This window comes from Cherax quadricarinatus, chromosome 98, assembly GCF_038502225.1.
Source record: "Cherax quadricarinatus isolate ZL_2023a chromosome 98, ASM3850222v1, whole genome shotgun sequence".
NCBI lineage: Eukaryota > Metazoa > Arthropoda > Malacostraca > Decapoda > Parastacidae > Cherax > Cherax quadricarinatus.
This window is the reverse complement of record NC_091389.1, coordinates 9,059,873-9,080,734: the sequence shown is the minus strand read 5'-3', so window position 1 is coordinate 9,080,734 and position 20,862 is coordinate 9,059,873. Positions and strand designations below refer to the sequence as shown.

Here is a 20,862-nt window from a genome sequence, read left to right as displayed (position 1 = left end):
TACCCGGCTTTCAAATCAAAATTCCGTCCATGAAGTTTCAACTCGATCCACTGTAAAGTGTAGCCACTATAATTACTACCACATAAATAAAGATCACATAGAACCGGTTTTCTAAGAACCTGTGAACCCATGTGAAGGTTCTATAAGGGATCTAGTGGGTCTATAAGGGCTTGTGAACCCATGTGAAGGTTCTATAAGGGATCTAGTGGATCTATAAGGGCTTGTGAACCCATGTGAAGGTTCTATAAGGGATCTAGTGGGTCTATAAGGGCTTGTGAACCCATGTGAAGGTTCTATAAGGGATCTAGTGGGTCTATAAGGGCTTGTGAACCCATGTGAAGGTTCTATAAGGGATCCAGTGGGTCTATAAGGGCTTGTGAACCCATGGGAAGGTTCTATAAAGGATCCAGTGGGTCTATAAGGGCTTGTGAACCCATGGGAAGGTTCTATAAGAGATCCAGTGGGTCTATAAGGGCTTGTAAACCCATGGGAAGGTTCTATAAAGGATCCAGTGGGTCTATAAGGGCTTGTGAACCCATGGGAAGGTTCTATAAGAGATCCAGTGGGTCTATAAGGGCTTGTAGGGAAGGTTCTATAAGAGATCCAGTGGGTCTATAAGGGCTTGTGAACCCATGGGAAGGTTCTATAAGAGACCCAGTGGGTCTATAAGGGCTTGTGAACCCATAGGAAGGTTCTATAAAGGATCCAGTGGGTCTATAAGGGCTTGTAAACCCATGGGAAGGTTCTATAAAGGATCCAGTGGGTCTATAAGGGCTTGTAAACCCATGGGAAGGTTCTATAAAGGATCCAGTGGGTCTATAAGGGCTTGTGAACCCATGGGAAGGTTCTATAAAGGATCCAGTGGGTCTATAAGGGCTTGTAAACCCATGGGAAGGTTCTATAAAGGATCCAGTGGGTCTATAAGGGCTTGTGAACCCATGGGAAGGTTCTATAAGAGATCCAGTGGGTCTATAAGGGCTTGTGAACCCATGGGAAGGTTCTATAAAGGATCCAGTGGGTCTATAAGGGCTTGTGAACCCATGGGAAGGTTCTATAAAGGATCCAGTGGGTCTATAAGGGCTTGTAAACCCATGGGAAGGTTCTATAAAGGATCCAGTGGGTCTATAAGGGCTTGTGAACCCATGGGAAGGCTCTATAAGAGACCCAGTGGGTCTATAAGGGCTTGTGAACCCATGGGAAGGCTCCATAAGAGACCCAGTGGGTCTATAAGGGCTTGTGAACCCATGGGAAGGCTCCATAAGAGATCCAGTGGGTCTATAAGAACCAGTGAACCCATATCAACCACGACAAGGCTCTAAAGAATAAAATTTTGACCAGTTTGAGCCTTTCAAAGTTCACCCACTGAGGTAATCCTTACGTACACCTAACTGCACATGATGTGATGTTTCGACCACCTCACAATAAATATACAGCCTATGCTGTCAGACTTTAATTCTCCTAAACATTTCTAATGTTGTAATATTTTCTTGACAGATATTTCGAAAAACTTAAGCTGGGCTTTTCAGATATTGGTTCAGGGGTGTTTTAAAGGTCTGTCTGCTACACCAGGGTCGTTAAAGTCTGTCTGCTACACCAGGGTCGTTAAAGTCTGTCTGCTACACCAGGGTCGTTAAAGTCTGTCTGCTACACCAGGGTCGTTAAAGTCTGTCTGCTACACCAGGGTCGTTAAAGTCTGTCTGCTACACCAGGGTCGTTAAAGTCTGTCTGCTACACCAGGGTCGTTAAAGTCTGTCTGCTACACCAGGGTCGTTAAAGTCTGTCTGCTACACCAGGGTCGTTAAAGTCTGTCTACTACACCAGGGTCGTTAAAGTCTGTCTGCTACACCAGGGTCGTTAAAGTCTGTCTGCTACACCAGGGTCGTTAAAGTCTGTCTGCTACACCAGGGTCGTTAAAGTCTGTCTGCTACACCAGGGTCGTTAAAGTCTGTCTGCTACACCAGGGTCGTTAAAGTCTGTCTGCTACACCAGGGTCGTTAAAGTCTGTCTGCTACACCAGGGTCGTTAAAGTCTGTCTGCTACACCAGGGTCGTTAAAGTCTGTCTGCTACACCAGGGTCGTTAAAGTCTGTCTGCTACACCAGGGTCGTTAAAGTCTGTCTGCTACACCAGGGTTGTTAAAGTCTGTCTGCTACACCAGGGTCGTTAAAGTCTGTCTACTACACCAGGGTTGTTAAAGTCTGTCTACTACACCAGGGTTGTTAAAGTCTGTCTACTACACCAGGGTCGTTAAAGTCTGTCTACTACACCAGGGTTGTTAAAGTTTGTCTACTACACCAGGGTCGTTAAAGTCTGTCTACTACACCAGGGTCGTTAAAGTCTGCTACACCAGGGTCGTTAAAGTCTGTCTGCTACACCAGGGTCGTTAAAGTCTGTCTGCTACACCAGGGTCGTTAAAGTCTGTCTGCTACACCATGGTCGTTAAAGTCTGTCTGCTACACCAGGGTCGTTAAAGTCTGTCTGCTACACCAGGGTCGTTAAAGTCTGTCTGCTACACCAGGGTCGTTAAAGTCTGTCTGCTACACCAGGGTCGTTAAAGTCTGTCTGCTACACCAGGGTCGTTAAAGTCTGTCTGCTACACCAGGGTCGTTAAAGTCTGTCTGCTACACCAGGGTCGTTAAAGTCTGTCTGCTACACCAGGGTCGTTAAAGTCTGTCTGCTACACCAGGGTCGTTAAAGTCTGTCTGCTACACCAGGGTTGTTAAAGTCTGTCTGCTACACCAGGGTCGTTAAAGTCTGTCTGCTACACCAGGGTCGTTAAAGTCTGTCTGCTACACCAGGGTCGTTAAAGTCTGTCTGCTACACCAGGGTCGTTAAAGTCTGTCTACTACACCAGGGTTGTTAAAGTCTGTCTGCTACACCAGGGTCGTTAAAGTCTGTCTGCTACACCAGGGTCGTTAAAGCCTGTCTACTACACCAGGGTCGTTAAAGTCTGTCTGATACACCAGGGTCGTTAAAGTCTGTCTGCTACACCAGGGTCGTTAAAGTCTGTCTACTACACCAGGGTCGTTAAAGTCTGTCTACTACACCAGGGTCGTTAAAGTCTGTCTGCTACACCAGGGTCGTTAAAGTCTGTCTGCTACACCAGGGTCGTTAAAGTCTGTCTGCTACACCAGGGTCGTTAAAGTCTGTCTACTACACCAGGGTCGTTAAAGTCTGTCTACTACACCAGGGTCGTTAAAGTCTGTCTGCTACACCAGGGTCGTTAAAGTCTGTCTACTACACCAGGGTCGTTAAAGTCTGTCTACTACACCAGGGTCGTTAAAGTCTGTCTACTACACCAGGGTCGTTAAAGTCTGTCTACTACACCAGGGTCGTTAAAGTCTGTCTACTACACCAGGGTCGTTAAAGTACTACACCAGGGTCGTTAAAGTCTGTCTGCTACACCAGGGTCGTTAAAGCCTGTCTACTACACCAGGGTCGTTAAAGTCTGTCTACTACACCAGGGTCGTTAAAGTCTGTCTACTACACCAGGGTCGTTAAAGTCTGTCTGCTACACCAGGGTCGTTAAAGTCTGTCTACTACACCAGGGTCGTTAAAGTCTGTCTGCTACACCAGGGTCGTTAAAGCCTGTCTACTACACCAGGGTCGTTAAAGTCTGTCTGCTACACCAGGGTCGTTAAGTCTGTCTACTACACCAGGGTCGTTAAAGTCTGTCTACTACACCAGGGTCGTTAAAGTCTGTCTACTACACCAGGGTCGTTAAAGTCTGTCTGCTACACCAGGGTCGTTAAAGTCTGTCTACTACACCAGGGTCGTTAAAGTCTGTCGTTAAAGTACTAACACTAGGGTCGTTAAAGCCTGTCTACTACACCAGGGTCGTTAAAGTTTGTCTACTACACCAGGGTCGTTAAAGTACTACACCAGGGTCGTTAAAGCCTGTCTACTACACCAGGGTCGTTAAAGTCTGTCTGCTACACCAGGGTTGTTAAAGTCTGTCTACTACACCAGGGTCGTTAAAGTACTACACCAGGGTCGTTAAAGTCTGTGTACTACACCAGGGTCGTTAAAGTCTGTCTACTACACCAGGGTCGTTAAAGTCTGTCTACTACACCAGGGTCGTTAAAGTCTGTCTGCTACACCAGGGTCGTTAAAGTCTGTCTACTACACCAGGGTCGTTAAAGTCTGTCTACTACACCAGGGTCGTTAAAGTCTGTCTGCTACACCAGGGTCGTTAAAGTCTGTCTGCTACACCAGGGTCGTTAAAGTCTGTCTACTACACCAGGGTCGTTAAAGTCTGTCTACTACACCAGGGTCGTTAAAGTCTGTCTGCTACACCAGGGTCGTTAAAGTCTGTCTACTACACCAGGGTCGTTAAAGTCTGTCTACTACACCAGGGTCGTTAAAGTCTGTCTACTACACCAGGGTCGTTAAAGTCTGTCTACTACACCAGGGTCGTTAAAGCCTGTCTACTACACCAGGGTCATTAAAGTCTGTCTACTACACCAGGGTCGTTAAAGTACTACACCGGGGTCGTTAAAGCCTGTCTACTACACCAGATCATTAAAGTCTGTCTACTACACCAGGGTCGTTAAAGTCTGTCTACTACACCAGGGTCGTTAAAGTACTACACCAGGGTCGTTAAAGTCTGTCTACTACACCAGATCATTAAAGTCTGTCTACTACACCAGGGTCGTTAAAGTCTGTCTACTACACCAGGGTCGTTAAAGTACTACACCAGGGTCGTTAAAGTCTGTCTACTACACCAGATCATTAAAGTCTGTCTACTACACCAGGGTCGTTAAAGTCTGTCTACTACACCAGGGTCGTTAAAGTACTACACCAGGGTCGTTAAAGTCTGTCTACTACACCAGATCATTAAAGTCTGTCTACTACACCAGGGTCGTTAAAGTCTGTCTACTACACCAGGGTCGTTAAAGTACTACACCAGGGTCGTTAAAGCCTGTCTACTACACCAGGGTCGTTAAAGGCTGTCTACTACACCAGGGTCGTTAAAGTCTGTCTACTACACCAGATCATTAAAGTATGTCTACTACACCAGGGTCGTTAAAGCCTGTCTACTACACCAGGGTCGTTAAAGCCTGTCTACTACACCAGGGTCGTTAAAGTACTACACCAAGGTCGTTAAAGTCTACTACAGGAGGGTCGTTAACACCACTGTTACACGGTACTTACTCTCATGGTGTCCGAAGATGTCTGGAGCCTCAGCCAGGAATCACCAAAATGCTTACACGTGTCGCAGTCTACAAATTCCATCCACGAGGGAGGTGATAATTACCTTCCCAGTAATAACAGTGGTGTAATTAGCGTTGTGATGTGTTGACTGGTGAGAGAACTTCACTGTACAAGGCTTGTTAAAGGATAAGTCGTCCTGATTACTAAGATCTTAACTAATTAGTACGATTAAATGGAGATTGGTCGCCTCCTTACTCGGGGACTGGTTGCTTGTAACTGCCCACTGGAGAGAGTAATTGGGTGATTAGCGGAACAATTACAGTTCCACTGTCAATTTGTACAGTCTTCAGAAAGCTGTGTGGCTACTAAGCTTCATTTCTTTATTAAATCTGAGCTTAAATATAATAATAATATTTATTTCGAGTAGTACCTGATGCAACTTATACAGACCATAGTTGACACCCATGACATACTGCTATATAGAAAGTAGCTTGTTATGTTGAGCATTTCCTGCAAATTATGTCAGTTTTGTGCCAGGATGTGACCCACACCAGTCCACTAACACCCAGGATGTGACCCACACCAGTCCACTAACACCCAGGATGTGACCCACACCAGTACACTAACACCCAGGATGTGGCCCACACCAGTCCACTAACACCCAGGATGTGACCCACACCAGTCCACTAACACCCAGGATGTGACCCACACCAGTCCACTAACACCCAGGATGCCACCCACACCAGTCCACTAACACCCAGGATGTGACCCACACCAGTCCACTAACACCCAGGATGCCACCCACACCAGTCCACTAACACCCAGGATGTGACCCACACCAGTCCACTAACACCCAGGATGTGACCCACACCAGTCCACTAACACCCAGGTACCCATTTTACTGATGGGGAACATAGACAACCGGTGTAAAGAAACACGCCCAATGTTTCTACCCTCGCCGGGAATCGAACCCAGATCCTCACCGTGTGAAGCAGAGCTTTAGCCACCAGACCACGGGCACCGTAACAGTCTGGGAAATCAAAAGTTACATATTTTTGCACAGGTTGAACCAAGGTGCCAGCACACATGAGGGGGATTACCAATAGACCCCTGACTGTCTTCAAGAGGGAGCTATACAGATATATAAAGTCAGTACCTGACCAGCTGGACTGTTAGTGCTGATCGCACGTGCAGCCAGCAGTAACAGTCTGGTTCATCAGGCCCTAATCCACCACGAGGCCTGGTCATGGACCAGGCCACGGGACTCTGACCCCCAAAATACCCTCCAGGTATACTCCAGGTAACAAGGGAGCCATGAATACAATGTAACGTACCCTTAGTATGCCACAGGGTTTGAAGTCTATCTACTACACCAGGGTCATTAAAGTTGCTTCGAAGATCATTTTTTTATTATCAATAGATTATTGAGTAATTATATCACAATTATTATTATGACTAGATTATTGAGCATTTGTATCACAATTATTATTATTATCCCAGGAGATCCTTGACCTCTTATAGGCATCCTAGGAGATCCTTGACCTCTTATTGGTATCCTAGGAGATCCTTCACCATTATAGGTATCCTAGATCCTTGACCTCCTATAGGTATCCTAGGAGATTCTTGTCCTCTTACAGGCATCCTAGGAGATTCTTGACCTCTTATAGGTATTCTAGGAGATCCTGGACCTCCTATAGGTATCCTAGGAGATTCTTGTCCTCTTATAGGCATCCTAGGAGATTCTTGACCTCTTATAGGTATTCTAGGAGATCCTTCACCATTATAGGTATCCTAGATCCTTGACCTCCTATAGGTATCCTAGGAGATTCTTGTCCTCTTACAGGCATCCTAGGAGATTCTTGACCTCTTATAGGTATTCTAGGAGATCCTGGACCTCCTATAGGTATCCTAGGAGATTCTTGTCCTCTTATAGGCATCCTAGGAGATTCTTGACCTCTTATAGGTATTCTAGGAGATCCTTCACCATTATAGGTATCCCAGGAGATCCTTGACCTCCTATAGGTATCCTAGGAGATTCTTGTCCTCTTATAGGCATCCTAGGAGATTCTTGACCTCTTATAGGTATTCTAGGAGATCCTGGACCTCCTATAGGTATCCTAGGAGATTCTTGTCCTCTTATAGGCATCCTAGGAGATTCTTGACCTCTTATTGGTATCCTAGGAGATCCTTGACTTCTGTGGTGCCATCTGTGTTCTTCACAACACTTAAGTTGGCACAGACGAAGCGGAAGTAGACCAGGTCCTGGAGTGCCTCAAAAAAGTTAGCTAAGGTGTTGGCCTCCAGGCGGGTAGCTAGGACGCTAGTTCGTGCCTCGTTGTCGCTGTAGTGGTATCTGTCGTCGTACCCCAGCAGGTGTTGTACCTTGTCGTCAGTCAGGGTCTCCGTCTTGGGCACTGTGTCGAGAGCGGGGAATCTCCAGCGGCGATAGCGGGCGATAGCGCTGGCATCTGCCGTCATGTACATGCCTCGTCTGTAGAAATACTTTAGTATCTCCCTCACACCCTGAGGTGTTAGGCTACAACACATGAGGTGCACTCCAGAGTATCTAATTCTTATGTGCTCTAGTAACTGGCATACCAAGGGGACATCTCTGTCAGTGATGTCTCTAAAGCAGACATCCATAAGGGGAGTGTTGACAGGGGTCAACGATGTATTGTTGAGGTCGTCCAGAGGCAAGTCGAAGTCCACTTCTAGCCACAAGAGAGAAGGCAACTCCGATGGACTCCTTAGTATGGCTTCAACTGACTCCCTATCCGTCACTCTAACTCTCAAACACACCAAGTTTCTGGTGGCTTGCCAACCACACAGAGATTTGATGGTCTCAGCGTTTAGGCAACCAATAAAGTCTTGCAGCTGTTGGTTGCCTCGTTGTATGACACTAACCAGATTGTCAGTGGTGTCAGAACTGCCCCATTGCAAGTGATTCATCTCTGCTAGGAACATGGGAATGGACGTTCCTGCTAGCAGTGCCACAACGCCACCTAGATCCGGTGCCAGGCACTTTCTCTCCACCGAAACATGTATTTTCACAGGGGTGGAGTGCTGGAGTAAGGCAGCGAGAGGCTCCACCAACACAGCCCCATCAGACACTTCCCAGATCTTCGGGAGCCCCACTTCATCCATCATGATGCGGAGAACCCGTGGATGAACCCGGAACTCCTGGATAACTTTGAGAGTGTAGCCGAAGCGATCCGTGGCCCGGTCCATGTGTAGGACGAGATTCTTGGCGGCGCGAGACACCTGGTTGTCAGGAGAATGAGGGTCGTGTTGCAGTATGTGGTTCAGGTGTCCCGCAGCGTATATCACCACACTGTCTTCGTCTCGTAGCCTCTTCACCAGCGACTTCATCGGCGTCCCACGCATGTTCTGATGGATAGCGTCCCAGGCGGCTAGGAACTGAGTCAGTGGATGAGGGAAGGAGAGACTGGATAGGCAGGCTGCAGATGTGGACAGAGGCAGTGGTAGTAGCAATGCCACCTCCTCCACACCACTGGGAAAAATCTTCCCAGCTTCACCCAGCAATTCCTCCCTGTTAATGTGTATTTCAGATTCCAGGCTCCTCCTAGCAAGCTTTCCTAGCACTAGCAACCACCTAGCCATCTCCTCCTCTCTTATATTACAACATTGGGACACCTGGGACTCAACAATGCACCACAGCAACTGTGTGGTAGTTACAACACTGTCATCGATGTTTCCTAGTGTCCAGGCTAGGCAGGTGGAGATAACTAGCCGTGGGTATGATAAAACATCTGAGACGAGGCACCAGCTGGCCACCAGCCAGCTGGTAAACGACTCCACCTGCTCAGCAGGAAGGTGTTGCATCGCCAGAGACAGGGCGTCACATCTGTCTAGCCCCTGCAGGGTGATGTGAACGGTGGGTACGTAAGCGGCCGTCAGCGCTGACGTAGCCACACCATCAGCTGACGTTGTCAGCAGCAGGAAAGACGCCTGGGTCCACTCCGTCAGTGCCTCCGTCAGTTCCTCGCCGGCTTTCTTCGGGATAAAGTCGTCTATAATCACAAGTACTTGTGCTGATTCCATCCACTCTGCCACACAGGACGCACCCCACTTCGACACCGACTGCAGCAGAAAGGTCTTGACCGCTTCCCAGCAGTCGTCAGCAGCCACAGCAGATCCACTGAGCACCAACAGTGCCTATAACGAAGGAAAACCGCCTAGTTCAATAGACAATAGAAACAATGTCAGTGTTGATACCTCGAGCACTGACAGGATAGCCGACAGCAATAATAGCTAGGGGAATTAAGCTAGACACTGACATGACTACTTCGACTTCTGCAGTGGAACCTGGAACTGAAGAATGAGACACTGGAAGAATACAGTGCTGTTCACCAGCTCCAAGGCTGAGGGACTGATTACCTGTTTCTATATAAAATTCTTCACATTACGTCCTTGTATTGTGTTAATAAAGCCGCTGGTGGGCAAAACATCTGCAAATGATGATACTCAGATGTTGTACATGTGTTTAATTCATCGATTGTCAAACTGATATTGACACTAACTTTAAAAATGTCTAGTCACAGTATCCTTTCTAACTCTGATTCTTCCTGACTATCTCTGCCTCTGTCTGACTATCTCTGCCTCTGTCTGACTATCTCTGCCTCTGTCTGACTATCTCTGCCTCTGTCTGACTATCTTTGCCTCTGTCTGACTATCCCTGCCTCTATCTGACTATCTCTGCCTCTGTCTGACTATATCTGCCTCTATCTGACTATCTCTGCCTCTGTCTGACTATCCCTGCCTCTATCTGACTATCTCTGCCTCTATCTGACTATCTCTGCCTCTGTCTGACTATCTCTGCCTCTATCTGACTATCTCTGCCTCTATCTGACTATCCCTGCCTCTATCTGACTATCTCTGCCTCTATCTGACTATCTCTGCCTCTATCTGACTATCCCTGCCTCTATCTGACTATCCCTGCCTCTATCTGACTATCTCTGCCTCTATCTGACTATCCCTGCCTCTATCTGACTATCTCTGCCTCTGTCTGACTATCTCTGCCTCTATCTGACTATCCCTGCCTCTATCTGACTATCCCTGCCTCTATCTGACTATCCCTGCCTCTATCTGACTATCTCTGCCTCTATCTGACTATCTCTGCCTCTATCTGACTATCTCTGCCTCTATCTGACTATCTCTGCCTCTATCTGACTATCTCTGCCTCTATCTGACTATCCCTGCCTCTATCTGACTATCTCTGCCTCTATCTGACTATCCCTGCCTCTATCTGACTATCCCTGCCTCTATCTGACTATCCCTGCCTCTATCTGACTATCTCTGCCTCTATCTGACTATCCCTGCCTCTATCTGACTATCCCTGCCTCTATCTGACTATCTCTGCCTCTATCTGACTATCTCTGCCTCTATCTGACTATCTCTGCCTCTATCTGACTATCCCTGCCTCTATCTGACTATCCCTGCCTCTATCTGACTATCTCTGCCTCTATCTGACTATCCCTGCCTCTATCTGACTATCCCTGCCTCTATCTGACTATCTCTGCCTCTATCTGACTATCTCTGCCTCTGTCTGACTATCCCTGCCTCTATCTGACTATCCCTGCCTCTATCTGACTATCTCTGCCTCTATCTGACTATCCCTGCCTCTGACTATCCCTGCCTCTATCTGACTATCCCAGCCTCTATCTGACTATCTCTGCCTCTATCTGACTATCCCTGCCTCTATCTGACTATCCCTGCCTCTATCTGACTATCTCTGCCTCTATCTGACTATCCCTGCCTCTATCTGACTATCCCTGCCTCTATCTGACTATCCCTGCCTCTATCTGACTATCTCTGCCTCTATCTGACTATCCCTGCCTCTATCTGACTATCCCTGCCTCTATCTGACTATCCCTGCCTCTATCTGACTATCTCTGCCTCTATCTGACTATCTCTGCCTCTATCTGACTATCTCTGCCTCTATCTGACTATCCCTGCCTCTATCTGACTATCCCTGCCTCTATCTGACTATCTCTGCCTCTATCTGACTATCCCTGCCTCTATCTGACTATCCCTGCCTCTATCTGACTATCTCTGCCTCTATCTGACTATCTCTGCCTCTGTCTGACTATCCCTGCCTCTATCTGACTATCCCTGCCTCTATCTGACTATCTCTGCCTCTATCTGACTATCCCTGCCTCTGACTATCCCTGCCTCTATCTGACTATCCCTGCCTCTATCTGACTATCTCTGCCTCTATCTGACTATCCCTGCCTCTATCTGACTATCCCTGCCTCTATCTGACTATCTCTGCCTCTATCTGACTATCCCTGCCTCTATCTGACTATCTCTGCCTCTATCTGACTATCTCTGCCTCTATCTGACTATCCCTGCCTCTATCTGACTATCCCTGCCTCTATCTGACTATCTCTGCCTCTATCTGACTATCTCTGCCTCTGTCTGACTATCCCTGCCTCTATCTGACTATCCCTGCCTCTATCTGACTATCTCTGCCTCTATCTGACTATCCCTGCCTCTATCTGACTATCCCTGCCTCTATCTGACTATCTCTGCCTCTATCTGACTATCCCTGCCTCTATCTGACTATCCCTGCCTCTATCTGACTATCTCTGCCTCTATCTGACTATCTCTGCCTCTGTCTGACTATCCCTGCCTCTATCTGACTATCCCTGCCTCTATCTGACTATCTCTGCCTCTATCTGACTATCCCTGCCTCTGACTATCCCTGCCTCTATCTGACTATCCCTGCCTCTATCTGACTATCTCTGCCTCTATCTGACTATCCCTGCCTCTATCTGACTATCCCTGCCTCTATCTGACTATCTCTGCCTCTATCTGACTATCCCTGCCTCTATCTGACTATCTCTGCCTCTATCTGACTATCTCTGCCTCTATCTGACTATCCCTGCCTCTATCTGACTATCCCTGCCTCTATCTGACTATCTCTGCCTCTATCTGACTATCTCTGCCTCTGTCTGACTATCCCTGCCTCTATCTGACTATCCCTGCCTCTATCTGACTATCCCTGCCTCTATCTGACTATCTCTGCCTCTATCTGACTATCCCTGCCTCTATCTGACTATCTCTGCCTCTATCTGACTATCCCTGCCTCTATCTGACTATCCCTGCCTCTATCTGACTATCTCTGCCTCTATCTGACTATCTCTGCCTCTATCTGACTATCCCTGCCTCTATCTGACTATCTCTGCCTCTATCTGACTATCTCTGCCTCTATCTGACTATCCCTGCCTCTATCTGACTATCCCTGCCTCTATCTGACTATCTCTGCCTCTATCTGACTATCCCTGCCTCTATCTGACTATTCCTGCCTCTATCTGACTATCCCTGCCTCTATCTGACTATCCCTGCCTCTATCTGACTATCCCTGCCTCTATCTGACTATCCCTGCCTCTATCTGACTATCCCTGCCTCTATCTGACTATCTCTGCCTCTATCTGACTATCCCTGCCTCTATCTGACTATCCCTGCCTCTATCTGACTATCCCTGCCTCTATTTGACTATCTCTGCCTCTATCTGACTATCCCTGCCTCTATCTGACTATCCCTGCCTCTATCTGACTATCCCTGCCTCTATCTGACTATCTCTGCCTCTATCTGACTATCTCTGCCTCTATCTGACTATCCCTGCCTCTATCTGACTATCCCTGCCTCTATCTGACTATCTCTGCCTCTATCTGACTATCCCTGCCTCTATCTGACTATCCCTGCCTCTATCTGACTATCTCTGCCTCTATCTGACTATCTCTGCCTCTGTCTGACTATCCCTGCCTCTATCTGACTATCCCTGCCTCTATCTGACTATCCCTGCCTCTATCTGACTATCCCTGCCTCTATCTGACTATCCCTGCCTCTATCTGACTATCTCTGCCTCTATCTGACTATCCCTGCCTCTGACTATCCCTGCCTCTATCTGACTATCTCTGCCTCTATCTGACTATCTCTGCCTCTATCTGACTATCCCTGCCTCTATCTGACTATCTCTGCCTCTATCTGACTATCTCTGCCTCTATCTGACTATCCCTGCCTCTATCTGACTATCCCTGCCTCTATCTGACTATCTCTGCCTCTATCTGACTATCCCTGCCTCTATCTGACTATCCCTGCCTCTATCTGACTATCCCTGCCTCTATCTGACTATCCCTGCCTCTATCTGACTATCCCTGCCTCTATCTGACTATCCCTGCCTCTATCTGACTATCCCTGCCTCTATCTGACTATCCCAGCCTCTATCTGACTATCTCTGCCTCTATCTGACTATCCCTGCCTCTATCTGACTATCCCAGCCTCTATCTGACTATCTCTGCCTCTATCTGACTATCCCTGCCTCTATCTGACTATCCCTGCCTCTATCTGACTATCTATGCCTCTGACTATCCCTGTCTCTATCTGAATATCTCTACTTTTCTTTAGAATGGTTTAAGAGAAGTGAATGCCCGGGTGTTGGCAAGAAGCGTAAGATACACAGAATCTAACACAAGGTGGGAGTTGTCACAGTTGCTTTTTGCTGATGACACTGTGCTTTTGGCAGATTCTGAAGAAAATTTGCTTCTATCTTATTATCTCTGCATCTATCTGGCTATCTCTGCCTTTCATCTCACCTGATAATGATCCAGACCATGGAGTAAGTGATCACTGCTGGTCCAGGATGTGGCAATACGCCGAGCAATGGTTGACTTGCCTTTTCCAGCCTCTGCACTCAGCACCCACACTCTTGCTGGTACGTCATCCACTCGTTTAGTGCATAAAAGATCCTCCAGGTTTATGTCACGGCCTTTTCCACCTCCCTCGCTGCAAGGTAACATTATGTAGTAGCATAAGAAGGAACACTGCAGGAGGCCTACTGGCTGGTGTTAAGCAGGGTCAACTCATACCCAACACTGTTGGAGGCCTACTGGCTGGTGTCAAGCAGGGTCAACTCATACCCAACACTGTTGGAGGCCTACTGGCTGGTGTTAAGCAGGGTCAACTCATACCCAACACTGTTGGAGGACTACTGGCTGGTGCTAGGCAGGTTCAACTCACACCCAGCCACTACTGCTGCCTCTATATTTGACTAAAGAAGCTTACTGCATGGGCAAAACGTAGTCAATATAGCATCGTATTATACTGTATTTGTGTCTATATCTCCAACATTAAAAGGAATTTATAGATATGAACAGTGCACGGCAGCTTACCCTCCAGGAGGTGGCGCCACCATAGCCCCCAGGAAGGGGCCAGGAGCTGCCCTCTGGGTGCCCAGCTCAGCCAAACGACCAATACACTCATCTCTTATGTCTTTTTCCATCTTCTCTGACGCCATCTTCAAAACAAAGAAAAAAAATACAAAATAATGGCCTCATCGGTCTAATGTTTGAGGTAATCAGTCCCCTCAGTCTTCAGTCCATCAGTCTTGATAAGGTTAGTGCTAGGTAGGTTCAACTCGCACCCAACACACCAGGAGGACCATTAGCTCATGCTAGGAAGGTTCAACTCACACCCAACACACCAGGAGGACCACTAGCTCATGCTAGGAAGGTTCAACTCACACCCAACACACCAGGAGGACCACTAGCTCATGCTAGGAAGGTTCAACTCACACCCAACACTACAAAAGGACTACTTGCCCATGCTAGGCAGGTTCAGCTCACACCCAACACACCAGGAGGACCACTAGCTCATGCTTGGAAGGTTCAACTCACACCCAACACTGCAGGAGGACTACTGGCCCATGCTAGGCAGGTTCAGCTCACACCCAACACTGCAGGACTACTGGCCCATGCTAGGCAGGTTCACCTCACACCCAACACTGCAGGAGGACTAGTGGCCCAAGCTAGGCAGATTCAACTCACACCCAACACTGCAGGAGGACTACTGGCCCATGTTAGGCAGGTTCAACTCACACCCAACACTGCAAAAGGACTACTGGCCCATGCTAGGCAGGTTCAGCTCACACCCAACACTGCAGGAGGACTACTGGCCCATGCTAGGCAGGTTCAACTCACAGCCAACACTGCAGGAGGACTACTGGCCCATGCTAGGCAGATTCAACTCGCACCCAACACTGCAGAAATACTGCCCCATGCTAGGTAGGTTCAATTCACACCCAACACTGCAAAAGGATTACTGGCCCATGCTAGGCAGGTTCAACTCACACCCAACACTGCAGGACTACTGGCCCATGCTAGGCAGGTTCAATTCGCACATAACACTGCAGGACTACTGGCCCATTCTAGGCAGGTTCAACTCACACACAACACTGCAGAACTACTGGCCCATGCTAGGCAGGTTCAACTCACACCCAACACTGCAGGAGGACTACTGGCCCATGCTAGGCAGGTTCAACTCGCACCCAACACTGCAGAACTACTGGCCCATGGTAGGCATGTTCAACTCGCACCCAACACTGCAGGACTACTGGCGCACGCTAGGCAGGTTCAACTCACACCCAACACTGCAGGAGGACTACTGGCCCATGTTAGGCAGGTTCAACTCACACCCAACACTGCAGGACTACTGGCCCATGCTAGGCAGGTTCAACTCGCACCCAACACTGCAGGACTACTGGCCCATGCTAGGCAGGTTCAATGCGCACCCAACATTGCAGAACTACTGGCCCATGCTAGGCAGGTTCAACTCACACCCAACACTGCAGGAGGACTACTGGCCCATGCTAGGCAGGTTCAACTCGCACCCAACACTGCAGGAGGACTACTGGCCCATGCTAGGCAGGTTCAGCTCACACCCAACACTGCAGGAGGACAACTGGCCATGCTAGGCAGGTTCAACTCACACCCAACACTGCAGGAGGACTACTGGCCCATGCTATACAGGTTCAACTCGCACCAAACACTGCCGAACTACTGGCCCATGCTAGGCAGGTTCAACTCGCACCCAACACTGCAGGACTACTGGCCCATGCTAGGCAGGTTCAACTCACACCCTACACTGCAGGAGGACTACTGGCCCATGCTAGGCAGGTTCAACTCACACCCAACACTGCAGTACTGGCCCATGCTAGGCAGGTTCAACTCACACACAACACTGCAGAACTACTGGCCCATGCTAGGCAGGTTCAACTCGCACCCAACACTGCAGGACTACTGGCCCACGCTAGGCAGGTTCAACTCACACCCAACACTGCAGGACTACTGGCCCATGTTAGGCAGGTTCAACTCACACCCAACACTGCAGGACTACTGGCCCATGCAAGGCAGGTTCAACTCGCACCCAACACTGCAGGACTACTGGCCCATGTTAGGCAAGTTCAATGTGCACCCAACACTGCAGAACTACTGGCCCATGCTAGGCAGGTTCAACTCACACCCAACACTGCAGGAGGACTACTGGCCCATGCTAGGCAGGTTCAACTCGCACCCAACACTGCAGGACTACTGGCCCATGCTAGGCAGGTTCAATGTGCACCCAACACTGCAGAACTACTGGCCCATGCTAGGCAGGTTCAACTCACACCCAACACTGCAGGAGGACTACTGGCCCATGCTAGGCAGGTTCAACTCGCACCCAACACTGCAGGAGGACTACTGGCCCATGCTAGGCAGGTTCAGCTCACACCCAACACTGCAGGAGGACTACTGGCCCATGCTAGGCAGGTTCAACTCACACCAATACTGCAGTACTTGCCCATGCTAGGCAGGTTCAACTCACACCCAACACTGGACTACTGGCCAATGCTAGGCAGGTTCAACTCACACCCAACACTGCAGGAGGACTACTGGCCCATGCTAGGCAGGTTCAATTCGCACCCAACACTGCAAAAGGACTACTGGCCCATGCTAGGCAGGTTCAACTCACACCCAACACTGCAGGACTACTGGCCCATGCTAGGCAGGTTCAACTCACACCCAACACTGCAGGAGGACTACTGGCCCATGCTAAGCAGGTTCAGCTCACACCCAACACTGCAGGAGGACTACTGGCCCATGCTAGGCAGGTTCAACTCCTACCCAACACTGCAGGAGGACAACTGGCCCATGCTAGGCAGGTTCAACTCACACCCAACACTGCAGGAGGACTACTGGCCCATGTTAGGCAGGTTCAACTCACACCCAACACTGCAGGAGGACTACTGGCCCATTCTAGGCAGGTTCAACTCACACCCAACACTGCAGGAGGACTACTGGCCCATGCTAGGCAGGTTCAACTCACACCCAACACTGCAGGAGGACTACTGGCCCATGCTAGGCAGGTTCAACTCACACCCAACACTGCAGGAGGACTACTGGCCAGCTAGAGGTTCAACTCACTGGCTACTGGCCCATGCTAAGCAGGTTCAACTCACACCCAACACTGCAGGAGGACTACTGGCCCATGCTAGGCAGGTTCAACTCACACCCAACACTGCAGGAGGACTACTGGCCCATGCTAGGCAGGTTCAACTCACACCCAACACTGCAGGAGGACTACTGGCCCATGCTAGGCAGGTTCAACTCACACCCAACACTGCAGGAGGACTACTGGCCCATGCTAGGCAGGTTCAACTCACACCCAACACTGCAGGAGGACTACTGGCCCATGCTAGGCAGGTTCAGCTCACACCCAACACTGCAGGAGGACTACTGGCCCATGCTAGGCAGGTTCAGCTCACACCCAACACTGCAGGAGGACTACTGGCCCATGATAGGCAGGTTCAACTCACACCCAACACTGGACTACTGGCCAATGCTAGGCAGGTTCAACTCACACCCAACACTGCAGGAGGACTACTGGCCCATGCTAGGCAGGTTCAATTCGCACCCAACACTGCAAAAGGACTACTGGCCCATGCTAGGCAGGTTCAACTCACACCCAACACTGCAGGACTACTGGCCCATGCTAGGCAGGTTCAACTCACACCCAACACTGCAGGAGGACTACTGGCCCATGCTAAGCAGGTTCAGCTCACACCCAACACTGCAGGAGGACTACTGGCCCATGCTAGGCAGGTTCAACTCACACCCAACACTGCAGGAGGACAACTGGCCCATGCTAAGCAGGTTCAACTCACACCCAACACTGCAGGAGGACTACTGGCCCATGCTAGGCAGGTTCAACTCACACCCAACACTGCAGGAGGACTACTGGCCCATGCTAGGCAGGGTCAACTCACACCCAACACTGCAGGAGGACTACTGGCCAATTCAACTTACATCCAACACTGCTAGGCAGGTTCAACTCACACCCAACACTGCAGGAGGACTACTGGCCCATGTTAGGCAGGTTCAACTCACACCCAACACTGCAAAAGGACTACTGGCCCATCCTAGGCAGGTTCAACTCACACCCAACACTGCAGGAGGACTACTGGCCCATGCTAGGCAGGTTCAACTCACACCCAACACTGCAGGAGGACTACTGGCCCATGCTAGGCAGGTTCAACTCACACCCAACACTGCAGGAGGACTACTGGCCAATGCTAGGCAGGTTCAACTCACACCCAACACTGCAGGAGGACTACTGGCCCATGTTAGGCAGGTTCAACTCACACCCAACACTGCAGGAGGACTACTGGCCCATGCTAGGCAGGTTCAACTCACACCCAACACTGCAGGAGGACTACTGGCCCATGCTAGGCAGGTTCAACTCACACCCAACACTGCAGGAGGACTACTGGCCCATGCTAGGCAGGTTCAACTCACACCCAACACTGCAGGAGGACTACTGGCCCATGCTAGGCAGGTTCAGCTCACACCCAACACTGCAGGAGGACTACTGGCCCATGCTAGGCAAGTTCAACTCACACCCAACACTGCAGGAGGACTACTGGCCCATGCTAGGCAGGTTCAACTTACATCCAACACTGCAGGAGGACTACTGGCCCATGCTAGGCAGGCTCAACTCACACCCAACACTGCAGGAGGACTACTGGCCCATGCTAGGCAGGTTCAACTCACACCTAACACTGCAGGAGGACTACTGGCCCATGCTAGGCAGGTTCAACTCACACTCAACACTGCCTGGAGTATACCTGGAGTTCCGGGGGGTCAACGCCCCCGGGGGCCTCAGTGTAAATACACTGACCAGTAAAATATAATTTTGACTAAATTAAAAAAAAAATAATTTTGAAAACAAAAATCTGGCTACTCACTCATCCCAGATAGGCCTAGGGTCCCAAAAACGGCTATACTAGGCCTATATCACCTCAAAAACACTATATATCGCCCCAAAAACACTAAAAAATGCGTCACAAAAATATATCTATCGTCCTGGCGGCCATTTTATCTATCCGAAAATAGACTGAAGAGACAACCGGGTTATTTTTAGTTACATTTTATAGGCCTCAAAAAATTCCCCCCATATGTCCCCCCATGATTATTGCCTGTCGCCCCATGATTATATCTCAGGGATATTTGCCTTAAATGCCTTTAATTATGTCATAAATTGGTGAGAAAACAAAAATATTTTTTTTAGTCTACGTCTCTCTGTTTACAAACTCCCGTTTTCTATGATTATTATTATTATTATTATTATTATTATTATTATTAATTATTATTATTATTATTATTATTATTAATATATATTAATTATTATTATTATTATTATTATTATTAATATTTATTATTATTATTATTATATATTAATTATTATTATATATTAATTATTATTATTATTATTATATATTAATTATTATTATTATTATATATTAATTATTATTATTATTATTATTATTATTATTATTATTAATATATATTAATTATTATTATTATTATTATTATTATTATTAATATTTATTATTATTATTATATATTAATTATTATTATTATTATTATTATATATTAATTATTATTATTATATATTAATTATTATTATTATTATTATTATTATTAATATTTATTATTATTATTATTATTATTATTATATATTAATTATTATTATATATTAATTATTATTATTATTATTATATATTAATTATTATTATTATTATTATTATATATTAATTATTATTATTATTATATATTAATTATTATTATTATTATTATTATTAATATATATTAATTATTATTATTATTATTATTATTATTAATATATATTAATTATTATTATTATTATTATTATTATTAATATATATTAATTATTATTATTATTATTATTATTATTAATATATATTAATTATTATTATTATTAATATATATTAATTATTATTATTATTATTATTATTATTATTATTATTGGAATTTATTCTTATTATTAATATAAAACAATAAAATATTTTTTATAATTTTTTCATATATTTCTGACAAATAAAAATAAATAAAAATGAATAATTTATTACTTTTTTCCAAAATTCAGTAATATTTATTATTATTTTTTTAAATAAAACGAACCAAATAAATATTATTATTTTTTTAATTATTTTTATTAGACTTTCCATTGATTTATAGAACTAAAAAATAATAAAATAATAAATAAAATAATATAACAGTCTCCAAAAAAGCGGATTGGTTAGACGTACTTGCTCCTGATTGGCTGCAGGCTTTGCTTGCTCCTGATTGGCTGCATGCTTTGCTTGCTCCTGATTGGCTGCATGCTTTGCTTGCTCCTGATTGGCTGCATGCTTTGCTTGCTCCTGATTGGCTGCATGCTTTGCTTGCTCCTGATTGGCTGCATGCTTTGCTTGCTCCTGATTGGCTGCATGCTTTGCTTGCTCCTGATTGGCTGTATGCTTTGCTTGCTCCTGATTGGCTGCATGCTTTGCTTGCTCCTGATTGGCTGC

General features: G+C 47.0%; 1 protein-coding gene across 1 annotated transcript; it reads right to left on the bottom strand.

Annotated features, from left to right (window-relative positions):
- Positions 1–6,560: 6,560 nt before the first annotated feature.
- On the bottom strand, positions 6,561–19,370 carry LOC128702470 (uncharacterized). Its single transcript, XM_053796706.2, has 4 exons — positions 19,237–19,370; positions 14,348–14,472; positions 13,772–13,961; positions 6,561–9,329 (listed from the first exon to the last, which is right to left on the bottom strand). The coding sequence occupies exons 2-4, from the start codon at positions 14,470–14,472 to the stop codon at positions 7,320–7,322; spliced, it is 2,325 nt and encodes a 774-aa protein (XP_053652681.2). The 5' UTR covers positions 19,237–19,370; the 3' UTR covers positions 6,561–7,319.
- Between the last annotated feature and the right edge of the window lie 1,492 nt (positions 19,371–20,862).